The following is an 18,998-nucleotide window of genomic DNA, read 5'->3' as shown; positions in this document are numbered from 1 at the left end:
AAATGTTCAAAAGAAGTGGCCTTTTTAAATACAAGGATTTTTATCCTACATGAATAACTCAAATTTTAATTTAAATAACAGTTAAATTTGTCATAGATATACAGGTAGATATAGTATGTGAAATAAACTTTCTTTACAAATCATTTAATTCCATCATAGTCTCAAGGTGATTTAGCCTATATTTTAACATAAAAGATCCAAAACTGGGGTGCCTGTGTAGCTCAGTTGGTTAAGTGTCCTACTCTTGGTTTCAGGTCAGATCATGATCTCAAGGTTTTAAGATCCAACCCTGAGTCAGGCTCTGCACTCAGAGTCTGCTTGAGATTCTTATCCTTCCTTTTTCCCTCCCCCTCTACACATTCCCCTACTTATGCTCTCTCTCTCTAAAAATAATATTAAAAAAAATAGCCAACATGCATATTTATCTCAATTTACCCTCCATCCCTTCATTCATAAAATATACATAGGGTTTATATGAGAAGCCAAGAATTCCAATAAATTAATGATTTTAGCTATAAATATCATAGTTACTATTAGTATAAAACTAAATTTTTTATCTATTTTATACCTAAGTAATATACATTAAATCAAAGTGATATTATAAATAATAGTGATGGAAATATGCATATATACAATGGAATATCCCTCAGCCATCAAAAATGGTGAATACCAACATCTGCATTAACGTAATGGAAATGAAGGAGATTATGCTGAGTGAAATAAGTCAAACAGAGACAATTAGGACATGGTTTCACTTATTTGTGGAACATAAGGAATAGCATGGAGGAATTAGAAGGAAGGGGAAAATGAAGGGGGGGGGAATCAGAGGGGGAGATGAACCTTGAGAGACTATGGACTCTGGGAATCAAATTGAGGATTTTAAAGGAGAATGAGGTGGGGGAGTTGAGTGAGCCCAATGATGGGTATTAAGTAGGGCATGTGTTGCATGGAGCCCTGGGTGTTATACACAAACAACAAATCACAGAATACTACATCAAAAACTAATGATGTACTGTATGGTGACTACCATACCGTAATAAAAAAAAAAATCACTGGATTGTAACTAAGAAGCGAAAAATAACTTGCCCTAGCCTGAAACAGAAGAAAAACACAAATCCATAAACTTAACTTTGTCAGTTTTTTAAACTAAACAATTCATTACATGTTACATCTACCAAAAAATGAATTACATGATTTTCAATGTTACAAACTTAAAAACATTTTATCTTACCATACCTTAAACAGTGAGCCCCAATAATGCCTTTGAGGATGTTTTTTAAAGATTAATAACTAGAGAATAGGCAAACTTATTATTAGGAGCCAAAATCAATAAACATCAATCAGAAAAGAAAAACAAATTCCTAAATTTTAATTCAAATTATATACTATGATAGTATTATACATCACTATAAATTATCTGCCTGTATCCAGCTATTGTAACGTCCACTGGGAGTAGATAAGAAAAAATGTTAATAATATTTACAGATTCCCTATACTGAAATAAAATAACTGAAAATGTGCCTGTTTATTACCCAACTACAAACGTCCCATCCTGGAAGGTGTGATTCTACAATGGGCAATTGTGTTGATTTTATGACCCTACTCTCTGAAGTCAACTACACAGAGATCACAAGGCAAAATAAATCTTTAATCTTGGCATTAGTGACAGGAAATACAGAACTGCACATTTTGAACCACTGAGAACTGCACATTAAGAACCACCAAGAACCACTCCTTCTACATGAGTCTAAGTCAGTAGTCATCATTGTTATACTGCTCATAATTTCAACTGCTTAAACATACGGTTTAGTATTTGATGTTACCTTTTTAGCATGTAAAAACTTAACAAAAATGGAAGAAGCAAACAATATTCAGGAATTTTTTTGGTCCAATTCCAAGGATAAAGTTTAACTATAAGCTACTATAAATTCTAACAATATTTTAAATTTGGTAACTTGTAAAATTTTATAAAAACTAAATATTAGGTTATAATCTATCAACTTCAATACATTCTGTTCAGAAGATAATTTCAATTGAACTATGTTACATTCTTAAAGCAGGGAAAACAATATAAAATTGGAAATTTAAATTTAAATTTGTATATACCTGCAGGTGTTTATTTTCACTTTCATTAAAACTTTCTTCCTCTTTTTCTGTTGTCATTTCTAAGTCTAGTTCTGCTGGAAAATCTATATATTTTATTAAAATGGACAAATTAGAATGGTTAGATAAAAACTATAACTTTCATAAAGATAGAAAACAACATCTTATCAATTAAGAGTTTAAATTAAACTTAATCTTTAGCTGAATATTTAAGAAATACTTTTAATTATCAAAAATTTCAGCAAACCATTTGGGAAATACTAAATGTCACTAGGGTAACGGAATACAAACATCTCAAAGAATCATTCACAAATTCGCCCACCTAATATCAAGAAACAAAGCACTCAGAAACAAATTTTTAAAATGCAGCAGAACAAGGGGCACCTGGGTGGCTCAGTGGTTAAGCCTCTGCCTTTGGCTCAGGTCATGATCCCAGGGTTCTGGGACCAAGCCCCGCAACAGGCTCTCTGCTCAGCAGGGAGCCTGCTTCCCTTCCTCTCTCTGCCTGCCTCTCTGTCTACTTGTGATCTCTCTCTCTCTGTCAAATAAGTAAATTTTTTAAAAATGCAGCAGAAAAGATATAAAATCACAAAAGACTATTCTTTATCTTCTTGTAGTATCTCTTAAACAACACCCTAAGCTTCAACTACAACATTATTCATGGTTTCCAAAATTACTAGTATTTTTTATGCCTGTATCAGTATACAACCTTCCTAGGGGTGTATTTCCCTGATGAATGTAAACATTCCTAAAATGTTTTCCTCTACTACTTGACAAATTTCTTCACATCTTATAGGACACAGACTGCTATGTAAAGTCATCCTTGATTAAGGCTACCCTTCCTTAGATAGACAGATCACTTTCTTTGGGGCTACATTAGTACTATACAGATTTTTCTAGTGCATCTTCACCACATGAACTGTTAAGATACTTCTTTATGTATATATATTCCTTTTGTTACTAGACTGTATGAGACAATCTCTCTCTTTCTCTTTTTAAGGGGGAAGGAGGAGAAGAGGGAGCAAGAATTTTGACCAGGCTCCATGCCCAGCACTGAGCCCCACATGGGGCTTGATCTCACAACTCTGAAATCATGACCTGAGCCAAAATCAAGAGTTGGACACTCAACTGATTGAACCCCCAGGAGTCCCTGTATGGGATAATCTCATAAATCATCTCTGTGTAAACACTCTTTATTTTACTCAGTAATTATTTACTGAGTACCCAGTAAGTGCTAGGTACTCAGGTTTAAAGAAGCATGTAGATAAAAGGTGTCAGGAATGGATTTTGTAGAGATAATGCCTGAACTGAGACAGCAACACTGAGGTCAGACAGATTCAAAGGGGCTAGAGGGCGGAAAATGGGGGGAGTATACAAGCCCGTAGTAAGGCAAGGGAGAGAAGCACACAACAGGGTAAATATCTGTCTAAAATACAGGAATCAAAGAGGAATACATCACCAGCAGTTCAGAATGCCAGAGAAAAGGGCAGACAGTAGAAAGGGTTGGAGAGCTTAGCAGAACTCAAAATTATGAAAGCTTTATATGTAATTTTAAGATACCTGGACACAAACATATTTTCAGCAATGGTTCACAGTCATATTTGCATTTGAGACAGATCACTCTAAATGCTGTGGGGAGGGATGAATTTGAGGGGCATTGTAATAAATGATGGGAGATGAATAAGAAGGCACTGATGCAAAATAAAGATGAAGCACACCTGAACTGACAGAATCGTTCTAGAAATATTGAGGCTATAAAATTATCAGAGCCAGTACAGAATAAATCTATATTAATGAATAAACAAACAATCTTGGGTCCCTACCAACCAACTCTGCTCATTACTTTACAAAAGGCATCAAGTGGGAATTATTCTACATGAACTGTTTTGAGTTGCATGTATTTATTTTATAGTTTTTCTGTTCCATATCTTCCTGTAGGTGCTTTGTTTTAAAAGTCCTGCTTCTTGGATCCACAAAGCTCATGAGGAAGTAACAGGAGCATGTCACTTGTATAAATAAATAAGTATGAATTTATTGTCTGTATTCACTACTCTAGGAGATAATTGAAAATCTTTTGAAAATATAGTGTTAGTTCTACAAGAAAGAACATAAAACTACATGGGTGAAAAAAATACTGTACAATTTATTAGTACCAATCTGATCATATGACTGATGAAAGGCCCTGAGTTAACTGGTACATTAAGTAGAGCACAAATTAGATATGGTTAATCAATAGGAGAATATCAGGAGAATATTATTTTTAAATGATATAGTACTCCTGAAAACCAATATTCCACCTATTCATCAACATTAATGAAGGGGGGTGCCTGGGTGGCTCAGTCAGTTAAACGGCTGCTTTCAGCTCAGGTCATGACTGGGTCCTGGGATGGAGTCCTGCATCGGGCTCCCAGGTCAGTGAGGAGTCTGCTTCTCCCTCTGCCCCTCCTCCCACGTTTTCTCTCAATCTCTTTCAAATAAATAAAATAATTAAAAACAACAACAACAACAATAATAAAGGGGCATCTGGGTGGCTCAGTGAGTTAAGTGTCTGACTCTGGATGTCAGCTCAGGTCATGATCTCAGGGTCATGAGATCGAGCCCCGCATCAGACCTCATGATAAGCGTGAAGCCTGTTGCTTAGGGTTCTCTCCCTCCCTCTCTTTCTGCCTTCCCTCCCTCCCTCCCTCCCCACTTTCTTGCTCTCTAAAAAAAATAAAAATAAAAATAATAAAACAAGGAGATAGACAATGCGTACATAGTTGAGAAGATGGTACTGTATAGTAAATTCACAATGATTCCCATTATTGCTGGGAAAGCCAACTCTAAATAAAGTTGTAGAGAATATAGGAAATATTTTAATATTTGGCTTGGGAAGATGCTTTTTCTAGTAACATTGAATATAATTTGACCAATACTTGTAAATTTAAAGCTATAAAAATAAGGCTAAGAAACTTTGTTTTCAATAAGCAATCTTTAGACCTCTACCTAGTATTCCCAGCTGGGCACAAACATCTAAATATAATCCTGCCACCCACTCTCAAGTGAATGCTAAAAAAAGCCTAAAAGAAATTATTTTCTCCTAATTCTTTTCTTAAAAAATATTCTATTTATTAAAATTTAAAAAATATGTATTTCAGAATTAGTGTCACACTTACTGATAATAAAAATTTTAACATTTAGGGAATAATCCTGTAATTCTATAGTTTCCAAAAGGAGTTTGGTTTGGTAGGTCATATCAGTCTTTCAAGGTTTTTTGGAAACAGCTATCCTATCAAAAAATTAAATATCTTTACAGAAAAAAAGCCATAGCTTCCGAATCGCAATGAATAATAAATACCAACATAACCTGTATCTTTGATGTCCAATAGACCTGAGGAGGATGAATATGTGGCTATGATTTATCCCATGTCTAGCACTCCATCTGCTTTCAGTATTCTTTGTGGTGCTGCTGTGATTAAATCTGTTCTAGTGCAAATACCCTTAAACCATCTTAAGTGAATTCTCTGGAGTTTCCTGCTCAACTCCAAAACTTCTCAGCTAACGTGCCTTTCTTTTTCCCTTTTCCCATCACTGTCCCCTTCCTCAAAAATAATTTCTGAAAAAAAGAAAAAAAAAGTAATTTCTGAGGACACGTGAATCAAGCCTCGGGTTGCACATCCGGCTCTTGATTTCAGCTCCCATCATGATTGAAAGGTCCCTGGATAGAGTCGCACATCTGCCTCCAGGCTTGGAAGCCAGTCTCCTTGAGGAATCCCTACCCTCTCCTGTTGCCCCTCCCCCGATCACTCTCTGTCTTTCTCATTCTCTCTCCATAGAATAAATACAGATATCCTTACAACAGAGTTACTGCTGGAACTATGGTATTGACTTTTCTGCTTTTACACCCCTTTTATTATGGATTACTTCCACCATTTCTCTCCTCCTTATTTAGCACTGATATTTTACATTTATGACAACTCTTTCTACATCCCCTTACTCCTCTCAAGCTGAAAACATGCTTACAAATAAAAAGAAAATAATGATTTCCTTCATCCTGTGGTGCTTTGAAGTATCCAGGGCCTTTCCAGGTGTCTGTAGGTGGAAGTCTATACCCTTGCGATGGAGCACATGACCCAAGGACCACTGGCATTCACATCACCTGACAGGTCAGAATGCAGGATCCCAGACCTGTGGTCATACTGTTCATTATTTTTTGAAAGATTTTATTTATTTATTTGACAGACAGAGATCTCAAGTAGTCAGAGAGGCAGGCAGAGAGAGAGGTGGAAGCAGGCTCCCTGCGGAGCAGAGAGCCAGATGTGGGGCTCAATCCCAGGATCCTGAGATTATGACCTGAGCCCAAGGCAGAGGATTAACCCACTGAGCCACACACGCGCCCCTCACCATGTGCATTTTTAACAAGGTCTCCGATGATTCAGTAAAATTGGAGAAATTCTGGCCCATACTGAGTCGCTGCCACATTCTGTTACCTTAACTTCACCTTCTAGAGCAAGCCTCATGTTCGTCACTATCAATTCTTCAAAACTGGAAATGTCTTAAAAGTCATTAACTTTCTAAGCTTCCCTGATTCCCAGGAACTGACCCTGCTCTCTTTCTCCTTCCAATTCTCTTACTTTGCACACAATGATACTATATAGGAAGTACCACCGTTTTATAAGCCATTAAGTAAAGTAATTCTGGGGGCACCTGGGTGGAGCAGTGGATTGGCCATCCAGCTGTTGATTTCGGCTCAAGTCATGATGGCACCGTCTTGGGATTGAGCCCTGAATCGGGCTCTAGTCTCAGAAGTGAACCTGAGGCATCTCTCTCCCTCTCCCTTTGCCCGTCCCCCTAATCACTCACTGTCTCTCTCATTCTCTCTCCCTAAAATAAAGAAAGAAATCTTTAAAACAGAGTTATTTCTGGATCTATGGTCTTGATTGTTCTGCTTTTACACCCATTTTACTAGGGTTTATCTTCACCACTTCTTTCCTCTTTATTTAGCACTAGTATCTCACATCTATAACCTCTCTTTCTGCATCTCCTTGCTCCCCTCTAGCTAAAAACATGCTCACAAATAAAAACAAAATAATGACTTTCCTTGATCCCATGGTGTCTTGAACTATCCACTGGCCCTTCCAGACTTCTCTACAGAAACCCCTTGCTACAGAGCACATGACACAGGGACCACAGACACTGGCATCACCTGAGAGGTCAGAATGCAGAATCCCAGACCTGCTGCTCACAATCTGCATTTTTAGCAAGGTCTCTGATTACTAAATTTGGAGAAATTCTAGTCCATACTGTGTCTGCTACCACATTCCTTTACCTTAACTTCACCTTCTAGAAGCAAGCCTTATGTGCATCACTATCAATTCTTCAAAACTGGAAATGTCTTAAAAGTCGTAAGCTTTCAAATGGACTTTTTATCATGGCTAAAGTTTCCTTGATTTCCCCCGAACTGACCCTCCTCCCTTCTTCCTTCCAATACTTTTACTTTGCACTCAATGATACTATTTATGAAGTACCACCATTTTTATGCCATTAAGATACACACACTTATCGGTGACTAGAACATAGCTCTGCATCATCAAGCAGGGCAGTCCTGAATGTCTTCCCAACCATGAGAAAAGCAGTAAGAGCAGGAAAATTTTGGTATCCTACTCTGACAGGTTTTGGTACTGGAAGCTCACCTGATATTATTCCTGCATTTCAAATAGTCTGCTCCTCATTTAAAAGAATTATTTTGGTGGGGCTATGGACATTGGGGAGGGTATGTGCTTTGGTCAATGCTGTGCAGTGTGTAAACCTGGAGATTCACAGACCTGTACCCCTGTAGCTAAGAACACATTATATGTTAATAAAAAATAAAAAATTTTAAAAAGAAAATAAAAAATAAAGAATTGTTCTACTTTACCACCTTCCACTCTGAGAGCTGCTTATTGTCCTTCATTTACTCCCCGTATTCTTGACTTTCTCGTCAGTCACCCTTTTTATCCTTTCCACTTATTTCCTGGCATTCCTTTGGTCTTAGAGTATCTTGAAATGGAACCACTAAGTAAGCTCCTTTGTGGCACCCTCAATTTCATCTGTTACTGACACTGACACCTGATAAGACTTCAACTTATCTCCTTTTCAATCTTTCTCTTTATCTCTAATTCAATAGGTGATTTTCTTTGGATATTGAAATATGTCAGTGCTCCCATTTTACACCAATATTTTATCAAATGACTTTTTAATAAAATACAAGTCTTACCTTCTACTTGCTCATTTAATGTACTTGCCCCTTTCTGATCTGCATTCCCAGATAAATGATCAACGTATGTCTCTGGGAGACTCTCAGAATTACTCTGTTAAAATGAACAACAAAAATGAGTTGCATAAAGATTTCCTAATCCTTTTCTAAGAAAATATCTGAACTTTCTACTTTCATAGTAATCAGACTCACAAATAAGAAAAGCATATACTGAAAACCAAAACATTTTAAAAACTCGTATATGCTTTCTAAATTAAATATAATGTTTAATCTTCATTTGGCCACTGGCTGTAAACTGAGCATCAAATGCCAGAGTAAGTATTTTCTTGGACAGAACACTGACTTATATGTACATTTCCACAGGAACTAACAAAACACCTAACTCTCCTTTGCATTCCCCACCAAAATAAAAGGATATTAAAAATATGTATTAAATAAATTCTTTAGTAAGTATATTTGCTACAAATTTAAACTGTTCCGAACAGCAGAACCTTTTTCCATGTAAAAATAGGACACCTGACATAAGAAATCTTGAAGTAGATCACGTTGAGTATGAAGAATACAGTGTGGTAGCTGCTGCTTCATTTGTATAAACAAAGGCTTGGAAACTTTACTGACAGGATAATGGTTAAATGCAATGGCAAAGTAGGAAGAAAAACTTTTCATGAAATTATGTTTAAATAATAGCAAAAAGTTTTAGATATAGGTATGAAACTCTCCAAAAAGTATAATAAGCTTTCATAAGGGAATAATAAGAACATTTATTTATTAATTACCTAAAAGGTACCAGGCACTTATTTTAGTATACCCATTTTCTTTTCTACAAACAACAATAATACCAATGGTTATGACAATGGGGTGGATCTTCCTGCTTCCTGGTCATTCCAAGACATTAGAGTGAAATGATGAACAGGTGTGATCCACGGTTCTGTCTGTCTAGAATGTCTAGAAGGTCTCCAAGACCTTCACACAACTGGTCCTTCTCATCCTTTACTTGGCAGCTCTTGCCACACTCAGAGAGATTGTTTCTGACCAACAAAATTCCGCTTGCATTCTCATCCCCATTCTAACTGCAAACTCCCCCACTGTTCCCCAACCTAACATTCCCATTTTCTTTATATGAACCACTAACAGTGACTTACAGTGGGTTGTTATTCCTCATTTTTCTGCATCAACCACTACAGCCTAACCCCTCAACTTGTACAGCCTGGTATATAGCTGGTATTCAATAATAAATGTATTTAAGGTCAAAACACCTAAAATAATCTCACTGAGGGGGCACCTATATGGCTCAGTCAGTTAAGCAGCTGACTGTTGATTTCAGTTCAGTTCATGATCTCTGGGTTGGGAGATTAAGCCCCATGTTGGGCTCCATGATGAGCACGAAGCCTACTTGGGAATCTTTCTGTCCCTCTTCTTCTGCCCCTCCCCACCCCTCTCACATGCTCTCTCTTTCTTTTTCTCTAAAAGTAACAACAACAAGCTCACTGAGAAGGTCTCAAGTACCAAGTCACTATACTAGGTATCGACCCTTGCACAATGCAAGGGTTAAGGGCATTGATAGCCGTGCAGTCCAAACTCCACATATAACTTTGGATTCCCCAAAAACTTTACTCATCTCCTATTGAACTTCCTACTTCAAAAGCAATTAGACTTAAAAATAGCAAAAGTGTATATTAAAAACCAAAATATTTAAATAGAAGACCTTAGATCTCTAGAGTAGAGATCATTAGATCTGTAGATCTCATCTACTTCTTAATCCTCATTTGAATATTGACTCTGTAAACTGAGCACGGAAGGTCAGAGTAAATTATAACCTAATGCTGACCTTACCAATAACGTAAAGTCAATTAACACATTTTGTATGTCCTATATATTATATACTGTACTCCTACAATATAAACTAAAGAAGAGGTTATGAAGAAAATCATAAGGAAGAGGAAAATACATTAACAGTACTGTACTGTATCAGAAAAATCTGAGTGTAAGTGGACAAACAATTCAAACCCATCTTGTTCAAGGGTCAACTGTATACCTACACAATGTCACTGAAATTTAACATAGCCCAAATTAGAAATCCACCTGCCCATTCTAACTTTCCCCTTCTTTTCTTGACACTACTGCCATTTATTTTATTGCCCTTCAGAAATCTTCACATTTCAAAAAAGTGTCCTCGACATTTAGTAAATCACTAATACTGCTGTGATCATTTTTGTCTCATTTCTATAGTGCCCTTAACAGTTTACAAAGTGTTTTCATACTTGTTCATTACACATACCTGAGAGGTAGGTATTAGAACCATTTTTATGAATGAGGTCTGTGACATTCAAACAGGTTAAACAAGTTTTTCTGGGATCCCACAGCTACCAAGTGACAGAACCTGGATGCCACTGTATCTTTTGACTTCAAACACAGTGCTTGCCGTACTGTATAGCACCTACCTGTGCTAAGAGATCAGGCCCTTTTAAGCTCCCTCCATAGTCTGTCACCTTAGAAAAGGTCATCGTTACCTTACACTTACGTTTCTGTAAGTAAGGCTGCCACAAAGATACTCAAGGCATGCTATTTTAACTATCTGAAATAGTTTTACCTATTGAAAGCACCACTAAACCAGGGATGCCTGGGCATTTCTGGGATCTAGCCCCAGAAATGGGGAGTGGGGAGTCTGCTTCTCCCTCACCCTCTGCCCCTCCCCCCGCTCATGCTCCCTTTCTCTCTCTCTCTCTCAAATAAATAAATAAAATCTTTTAAAAAATAAATAAAACACCACTAAACCAGTGGTAATAATACCACTAATACCATTATATTATTATAATTTTTATTATAATCACAATGCTCCTTGTAAATCTACTTAACATTCCAAATATAATAGTTTCAGGGGCCCCCCATGGTTCAGTTGAGCTCTGTGCTCAGACTGGAGTCTGCTTCAGATTCTCCCTCTCCCTCCCACTCACTCACTCTCTCTCTCAACTACATAGATACACAAAATATTTTTAAAATATACATATACATGTGCATATACATATATACATACATACAGATAGATAGATAGATAGATAGACAGATAGATAGATACACTTTCAAGTCCCAGGTATCATCTTTTCAAATTACAACTTGTGAAAAACTAAAATCCAAACTCTTTCTAGATCTCATTAGGAGTTTTGCACATCCATATACACCACAGAATCATATATCTGTCCATAAGCTGGCCTGGAGTAATTCTTTGGTTATTTAGATAACTTAATTTCAAAACACAAACTAATTCCTTATCACATCTAAGCCTCCGTTTTCTGCAATAATACTACACAGTTTTCATTAGGTTAAGTTTGTAAATTAATAGAACTATATTTGCTGGATTATTATATTTAGCACATAAATATTTTATCAATTACAGGTAAAAAGTATAAGGAAATAGTTTTTATGGGCAAATGCAGAGATGAGAGAGTAAAGTCTAAGCATCCCTTTTACATTTTAAAATCACTCCTTGCTTTTATTTTAAAATAATAATAAAACGGTACCTCAGAATCCCAAGGTGATTCTTCATTTTGTTCTGCAGATCCTAATGCTGACAGCATAACTATAAAACAGAGTCACAGATACACTAATGAGAACATGTATTATGAATTTTAAATGTATATACAAGCCTATTCCCCCTTCATGAATACTTCAATAAAATAAAAGTAAAAGCAGTAAAGATTTTCAGAGGGTTGAAGAATTTTCAGGAAGAAAAAGCTGGTATACTTAAAAAGAAAGACAGCAAAAAGAAAAAGAAAAATATCTTAATGAAATGGGGGAACATAACTGGATCTACATACTGTGATATTTCTTATACTAGCATTTAGGCCTAGAAAAAAATGTGGAGATGTTCACTAACTTACCATGTCTATCATTTTTATCTGCCCTGTCAGCAGAAGTCAAACAGTCACTAACTGTTTGCGCTTGTGGAACACTTTCAGTAATACCATCGTCCTTTGTTCCAATCGCTGGCTGCTCCTCTCCTTCCTATAAAAACAACACAAAACAAAAACCTAACTTCAGAAAACATCACATCAATTCACGTGCTCACCCACTCACTCAGAAAGACAAATGCGTCCATCAAGTCATAGGCACTATCCTGGGAGAAGCTGGAAATATAAATAAAAGAGACTGTCATGTATCCTAGTAGGGGTAGAGATGGACAAAAACAAGAACAGAAGAGTATCATTTACTAGTTCTACAGGCGAAGTGAATAAAGCACAGTGAAGGCACAAAGGGGAAAACAGTAGTATATGGGAAGCTCAGGAAATGCTGCAAAGCTAGGGCTGTATCTGGAGAGAGAGACTACACAAAGACAGTGTGAAGGGCATTCTAGAAAAGGTAGAATGAGCAAAAGGATGATGTATGGAATAACACAGTAAGTGACGATAGCTACAGAAGGTGGCAAAACTGGAACACAATTTTTGGGAGTGGGATAGAGAGACAGAATTGGAAAACCAGGACTGAAACAAAAAAGGCAAGTGTGATGCTGGAATATAAACTTTCTCCTTCAGGTAATGGGTAGCCACTAAAGAAGCAGAGGAGTTACATCACCACAAACATATTCTAGAAAGGTCACTCTGACAGCAATGTAGAGATGAACATAAAGGAACCCAAGGGGCACCTGGGTGGCTCAGTGGGTTAAAGCCTCTGCCTTCGGCTCAGGGATCATCAGGTCATGATCCCTGATGTGGGTGATTGAACCCCGCATCAGGCTTTCTGCTCAGCGAGGAGCCTGCTTTCTCTTCTTCTCTCTGCCTACTTGTGATCTGTCTGTTAGGTAAATAAATAAAATCTTTGAATTAAAAAAAAGGAACCCAAGCCAGAAGAGGATTTCAAAATTACAGGACACAGAGAGAGGGAATTATATTAAGATATGAAAAATGGGAAACAGATACAAAATAGTGAATGGAGAGAGTGACTGAATGTGGTGATTTTTTCTTTTTTTGCTTTTTAATATTTTTTAAAGGTTTTATATTTATTTGTCAGAGAGAGAGAGAGCACAAGCAGGAAGAGAAGCAGGCAGAGAGAGAAGCAGACTCCTCGCTGAGCAAGGAGCCCAACGAGGGACTCAAGCCCAGAACCCTGAGATCCTGACCTGAGCTGAAGGCAAACGCTTAACTGACTGAGCCACCCAGGTGCCCCTTTTTCTAATTTAAATTCAATTAATTAACATATAATGTATTATTGGATTCAAAGGTAGAGATGTGATGATTTTTTTCTAAAAGATTTAATTTATTCATATTTAGAAGGGGAGGGTGTGCATGTAGGTGGAGGGGCAGAGGAAGAGGAAGAGAGAGAATCCTCAAGTAGACTCCCTACTCACTATGGGGCCCGACCAGGGGCTTCATACCAGGACCTTGAGATCATGACCTGAGCAACACCAACAGTCAGATGCTTAACCGAGCAAGCCACTGAAGTGCCCCTGGCTATAGTAATTTCAGGGAAGTTTGGAGTCCAGGATTTTTCCTACTTCAGTGTTTCAGTGGTGCTATATACTAGGATGGGGAAAACAAATGACAGAGCAGATTACAAAAAGCCAGGGAAGAAGAAAGCATCAGAAACAATGTCTTCAATCTGGGACATACCAAATTTGAAGCACCCCGGAGCCTTTTTTTTTTTTTTAAGATTTTATTTATTTGTTTGTTGGAGACAGGGAGTACAAATAGAGGGAGGGGCAGGCAGAGAGAGAAGCAGGCTACCCGCTGAACAAGAAGCCCAATGCAGGACTCAATCCCAGCACCCTGGGATCAAAACTTGAACCAAAGATAGATGCTTAACTAACTGAGCCACCCAGACATCCTGAAGCACCCAGAAGACTTATGAAGAAAGTTCTAGACAAATACATTTGGAGTAGGAAAAATGACATTACTCATGATGTTAAAAAGATAAATATCAGGTGCCTGGGTGGCTCAGTGGGTTGAGCCTCTGCCTTCAGCTCAGGTCACGATCCCAGGGTTCTGGGATCGAGCCCCGCATCGGGCTCTCTGCTCAGCAGGGAGCCTGCCTCCACTCTCTCTCTGCCTGCCTCTCTGCCTACTTGTTATTTCTGTCTGTCAAATAAATAAAATTTTATAAAAAAGATTAATAAAGATTTAACTGAAAAACACCAAGATTTTTGTAAGAATACTCATTTTTAAAAATTAATCTTAAAAGATTTGTATTATATAAAAGAAATAATAGGATTTTAAAATTCTGAGGCATTTTTAAGTACTACTATGATATATGAGAAAAATATAAAACTCTATTTTAAAATTCACATGGTTTTCTTATTGCACTGTGAACAGCATATTTCACCAGTAGGTAATGACCAGAGAAAGAATCTAGTATTAAAAAATAATCATGATCGGGCGCCTGGGTGGTTCAGTGGATTAAGCCTCTGCCTTCGGCTCAGGTCATGGTCTCAGGGTCCTGGGATCGAGCCCCGCATCGGGCTCTCTGCTCGGCAGGGAGCGTGTTTCCCTTCCTCTCTCTTTCTCTACCTGCTTCTCTGTGATCTCCATATGTCAAATAAATAAATAAAATCTTTAACAAATAATAATAATCATGATCATCCAAGTTGAAGGTTTTGAAGTCTCCAAATACATGTGTCATTATAGGCAGGACCCAATATTCACATGAGGAAAGAAGAAAGGGACATAAATAAATAAATAAATAAATAAAAACACCCGTATTTCTGAATTTCAGATATGAAAGAATTCACATGTTGAATTTAACAACTATGGAGCTCCTGGCTGGCTCAGTGCGAAGAGAGTGTGACTCTTGATCTCCATGCTGGGTATAGAGATTACTTAAAATTTTTTAAATTTAAAAAGAACCCCCCAAAACTAATAGCTATGAATACTAACGTTTCCTGATAATATAAAATGTATCCACTCTTGGAGATATTTGAAAAAGTAAAAATCATCTTCCAGAAATAATTCTGTATACTCTGTTAGCAACCTTTCCTTCCTTATGATTCTATAATGACAACTAGTTCATATTAGGAAAAAAAACTATAAATTGTTAGTTTATTCATTTGATCCGTGTGTATGTGTCTATTGCAGATACAATTAAAAATAAATCAGAATCAAAAAACAAGATGTTAGGGGCACCTGGGTGGCTTAGTGGGTTAAAGCCTACACCTTCAGCTAAGCTCATGATCCCAGGGTCCTGGGATTGAGCCTCACATCAGGCTCTCTGCTGAGCAGGGAGCCTGCTTCACCCCACTCCTCTCTCTGCCTGCCTCTCTGCCTACTTGTGATCTCTGTCTGTCAAATAAATAAATAAAATCTTTAAAAAATTATATTTTTTCTTTAAGAGTGTTGCAGCTTAAAATTTATTTCATTTAATGGATAAAGATTAAGAACCTCACTTACATAGTCATAAATTTCAGTTTTGAGTAATGAAAAGATTACGTAAGGTGTTTACTTATCTCCTCTCTTTATTCTCAAAAAGATCTAAAACTTTCCAAGATTACACCACACAGTACATAAATTAGAAACCACAAGAAAGAGCACCTGGTTGGCTCAGTTGGTTAAGCATCTGCCTTCAGCTCATGAAGGTCATGATCCCAGGGTCATGGGATCGAGTCCTGCATCAGGCTCCCTACTCAGTAGGGAGTCTGCTTCTCCACTGCCCCTCCCCCTGCTCTTGTTCTCTCTCTCACACACACAGAAAAATAAATAAAATCCAAGATGCCCTTCAACGGATGAATGGATAAGGAAGATGTGGTCCATATACATTATGGAGTATTATGCCTCCATCAGAAAGGATGAATACCCAACTTTTGTAGCAACATGGACGGGACTGGAAGAGATTCTGCTGAGTGAAATAAGTCAAGCAGAGAGAGTCAATTGTCATATGGTTTCACTTATTTGTGGAGCGTAACAAATATCATGGAGGACAAGGAGTGTTAGAGAGGAGAAGGGAGTTGGGGTAAATTGGAAGGGGAGGTGAATCATGAGAGACTATGGACTCTGAAAAACAATCTGAGGGATTAAAGTGGCAGGGGGGTGTGGGAGGTTGGGGTACCAGGTGGTGGGCATTATAGAGGGCACGGATTGCATAGAGCACTAGGTTGGGAAAAAAATAATGAATACTGTTTTTCTGAAAATAAATAAATTGAAAAAATTAAAAAAAAAGGATAATGGCCAAAATTCAAAATTCATAATAAATCTGATTAAGGCCTAAAACAGATTTCACTTTGCATTATCTATAAACACAGGTTTTGCTAAATTACATATACAATATCACACTTTATCAACTTAAAAGTAAGAATAAAATTTTCTTCCACTTCTTCATAGAAATAAGCTGTAAGTCATTCAGAGGAGTGAGCATTTTTTTTTATTACCTGACTCCGTTTTCTTAATTTGCACTTAAAATAATTTCTACCATATTTTATAATGTAGAGTATCTGCTCTCCCATAGACCCACAACTGCTATTGTGTTTTTATAATAATCTCTCTCAACTCTGCAAGCTTTACAGTCATCTAGCCCTACTTAAATGAATTCTTTCCCTTCACCTCCTCCCTCAGCTTCATATTCCATCTATAGCTGTTCTTTCCAGTTGCTCTGTAATTCTTTCCTTCCATAATGGCATACCTAAGAACTGTTCACTCCCACCAACCTTTATAAATCTCAATCCAATTACCTCTCTACCATTATGACACTGCTTTCTCTTATGATCTTGAGGACTTCCATTTCTTCCTAAGATTCTTTTCATTAGAAGGATCAAGACGATAAAATATGAAAAAACATAGGGAAAAAGTTTAAAATGAAACAACTTACCTTTGTAAGACCAAGGCCTAACAATGTGACAGGAGGTTTTAGAATAGAATCAGGCGATGGCAAAGCAGGAGGAGAAGAGTCACAGATGTCAACAGATGGTTTGGAAGGAACACCAACTGTATCTTCACATTTGTTTTCAGAATTATGATCCTCAGATAAAGTTTTATCTCCCGGTGATATAAGGCCAAGTTCTATTTCCACTTAGTAAAAAAACAAAATAAAGGGTATATGAAAATATCTGTGATTTCAAGTTACTAACACAAGAATGGACAAAAATCAGTGCATAACAAGTCTTCAAACAGCTTACATTTCTTGAAAAGCTGAGAAGCATTCATTAGTTTTCTTAAGTTTGGTTTTGAGGTATTCTAGAAAAAAAATTAATAGTATTAAGGATTACAAATAACACATTTGGTAAAATAATTATAATATTCACCATTGTCAAATGAGCACCATTACACAAAGAACATGGGTTTTGGAATCATTCAAATGTAGATTCAAATCTCAGTTCTGCCATTTACTAGCCTACATTTTCTCCTGGGGTGAGGATTATGAGAGAGGTGTGTGTTCCAAAATTCATTGTTTATGCACCACACCCAGTGCTCCATGCAATACGTGCCCTCTTTAAAACCCACCACCAGGCTCAACCAACCTCCCATGCCCCACCCCTACAAAACCCTCAGATTGTTTTTCAGAGTCCATAGTCTCTCATGGTTCTTCTCCCCTTCCAATTTCTCTCAACTCCCTTCTCCTCTCCATCTCTCTATGTCCTCCATGTTATTTCTTATGCTCCACAAGTAAGTGAAACCATATGATAATTGACTCTCTCTGCTTGATTTATTTCATGCAGCATAATCTCCTCCAGTCCCGTCCATGTTCATACAAAAGTTGGGTACACATCCTTTCTGATGGAGGCATAATACTCCATAGTGTATATGGACCACATCTTCTTTATCCATTCAATCGTTGAAGGGCATCTTGGTTCTTTCCACAGTTTGGCGACTGTGGCCATTGCTGCTATGAACATTGGGGTACAGATGGCCCTTCTGTTCACTACATCTGTATCTTTGGGGTAAATATCCAGCAGTGCAACTGCAGGGTCATCGGGTAGCACAGTTTTCCAATGTGGCTACACCAACTTGCATTCCCACCAACACTGTAAGTAGTTTCCCCTTTCTCCACATCTTCTCCAACACTTGTTGTTTACTGTCTTGTTGATTTTGGCCATTCTAACTGGTGTAAGTTGGTATCTCAATGTGTTTTTGCTTTGAATATCTCTGATGGCTAATGATGATGAACACATGGAACTGACACAAAAAGAGACACATAGACCAGTGGAACAGAATAGAGTCCATATATGGACCCTCAACTCTATGGTCAAATAATCTTCAACAAAGCAGGAAAAAAAAATACAGGAGAAAAAAGATAGACTCTCTATCTAAAATTCTAAGCTCACAATTAAAGAATAGTAAAAAATAGATTGTAACCTTCTTTCTCATTTATTTCCTCAACATAATTCATTTGCACTTATAAATCCTAAACATGAAGAGGGAATATAAGTTTTTAAATTATGTATTTCAAAAATTTTTTATATTTAATTATGATATATTATGCACATTACATTATTTATATAACATTCCATTATACAGAATTCCATCTGTCTGCTCATTAATTCATATTCAAAAAATATTAAAATTGCTTCTTCAAGCAAGGTTTTATTCTAGGTGTTCCAGGAGATGCACAATTATGTTTCCTAAAATCCAATAGCTTATAATGATGCAGAAGCTTTTTATTTTATTTTATTTTATTTTATTTTAAAGATTTTATTTATTTATTTGTCAGAGAGAGAGAGCGAGAGTAGCACAGGCAGACAGCGTGG

At 37.1% G+C, this 18,998-nt stretch overlaps 1 protein-coding gene across 7 annotated transcripts in view; it reads right to left on the bottom strand.

Moving 5' to 3' along the window:
* LOC116594363 (ankyrin repeat domain-containing protein 26-like) overlaps window positions 1-18,998 on the bottom strand; it is a 636,289-nt gene that overhangs the window by 25,088 nt on the left and 592,203 nt on the right. For 6 of the 7 annotated variants that reach the window (XR_004287184.1, XR_004287183.1, XR_004287185.1 and 3 more), the window contains one exon: window positions 2,107-2,189. Coding sequence is in view for 3 of the 7 variants with exons in the window: in XM_032349692.1 (XP_032205583.1) it covers window positions 2,107-2,189 (83 nt within the window). In the remaining 4 variants the exon portion in view is untranslated. Of the gene's footprint in view, window positions 1-797; window positions 1,447-2,106; window positions 2,190-18,998 lie in introns of those variants that run through there. The other variant, XM_032349694.1, reaches the window with a different exon arrangement.

Source organism: Mustela erminea, chromosome 6 (genome assembly GCF_009829155.1).
Source record: "Mustela erminea isolate mMusErm1 chromosome 6, mMusErm1.Pri, whole genome shotgun sequence".
Classification (NCBI taxonomy): domain Eukaryota; kingdom Metazoa; phylum Chordata; class Mammalia; order Carnivora; family Mustelidae; genus Mustela; species Mustela erminea.
The sequence above is the reverse complement of the archived record's forward strand: the minus strand, read 5'-3'. Positions and strand labels throughout refer to the sequence as shown.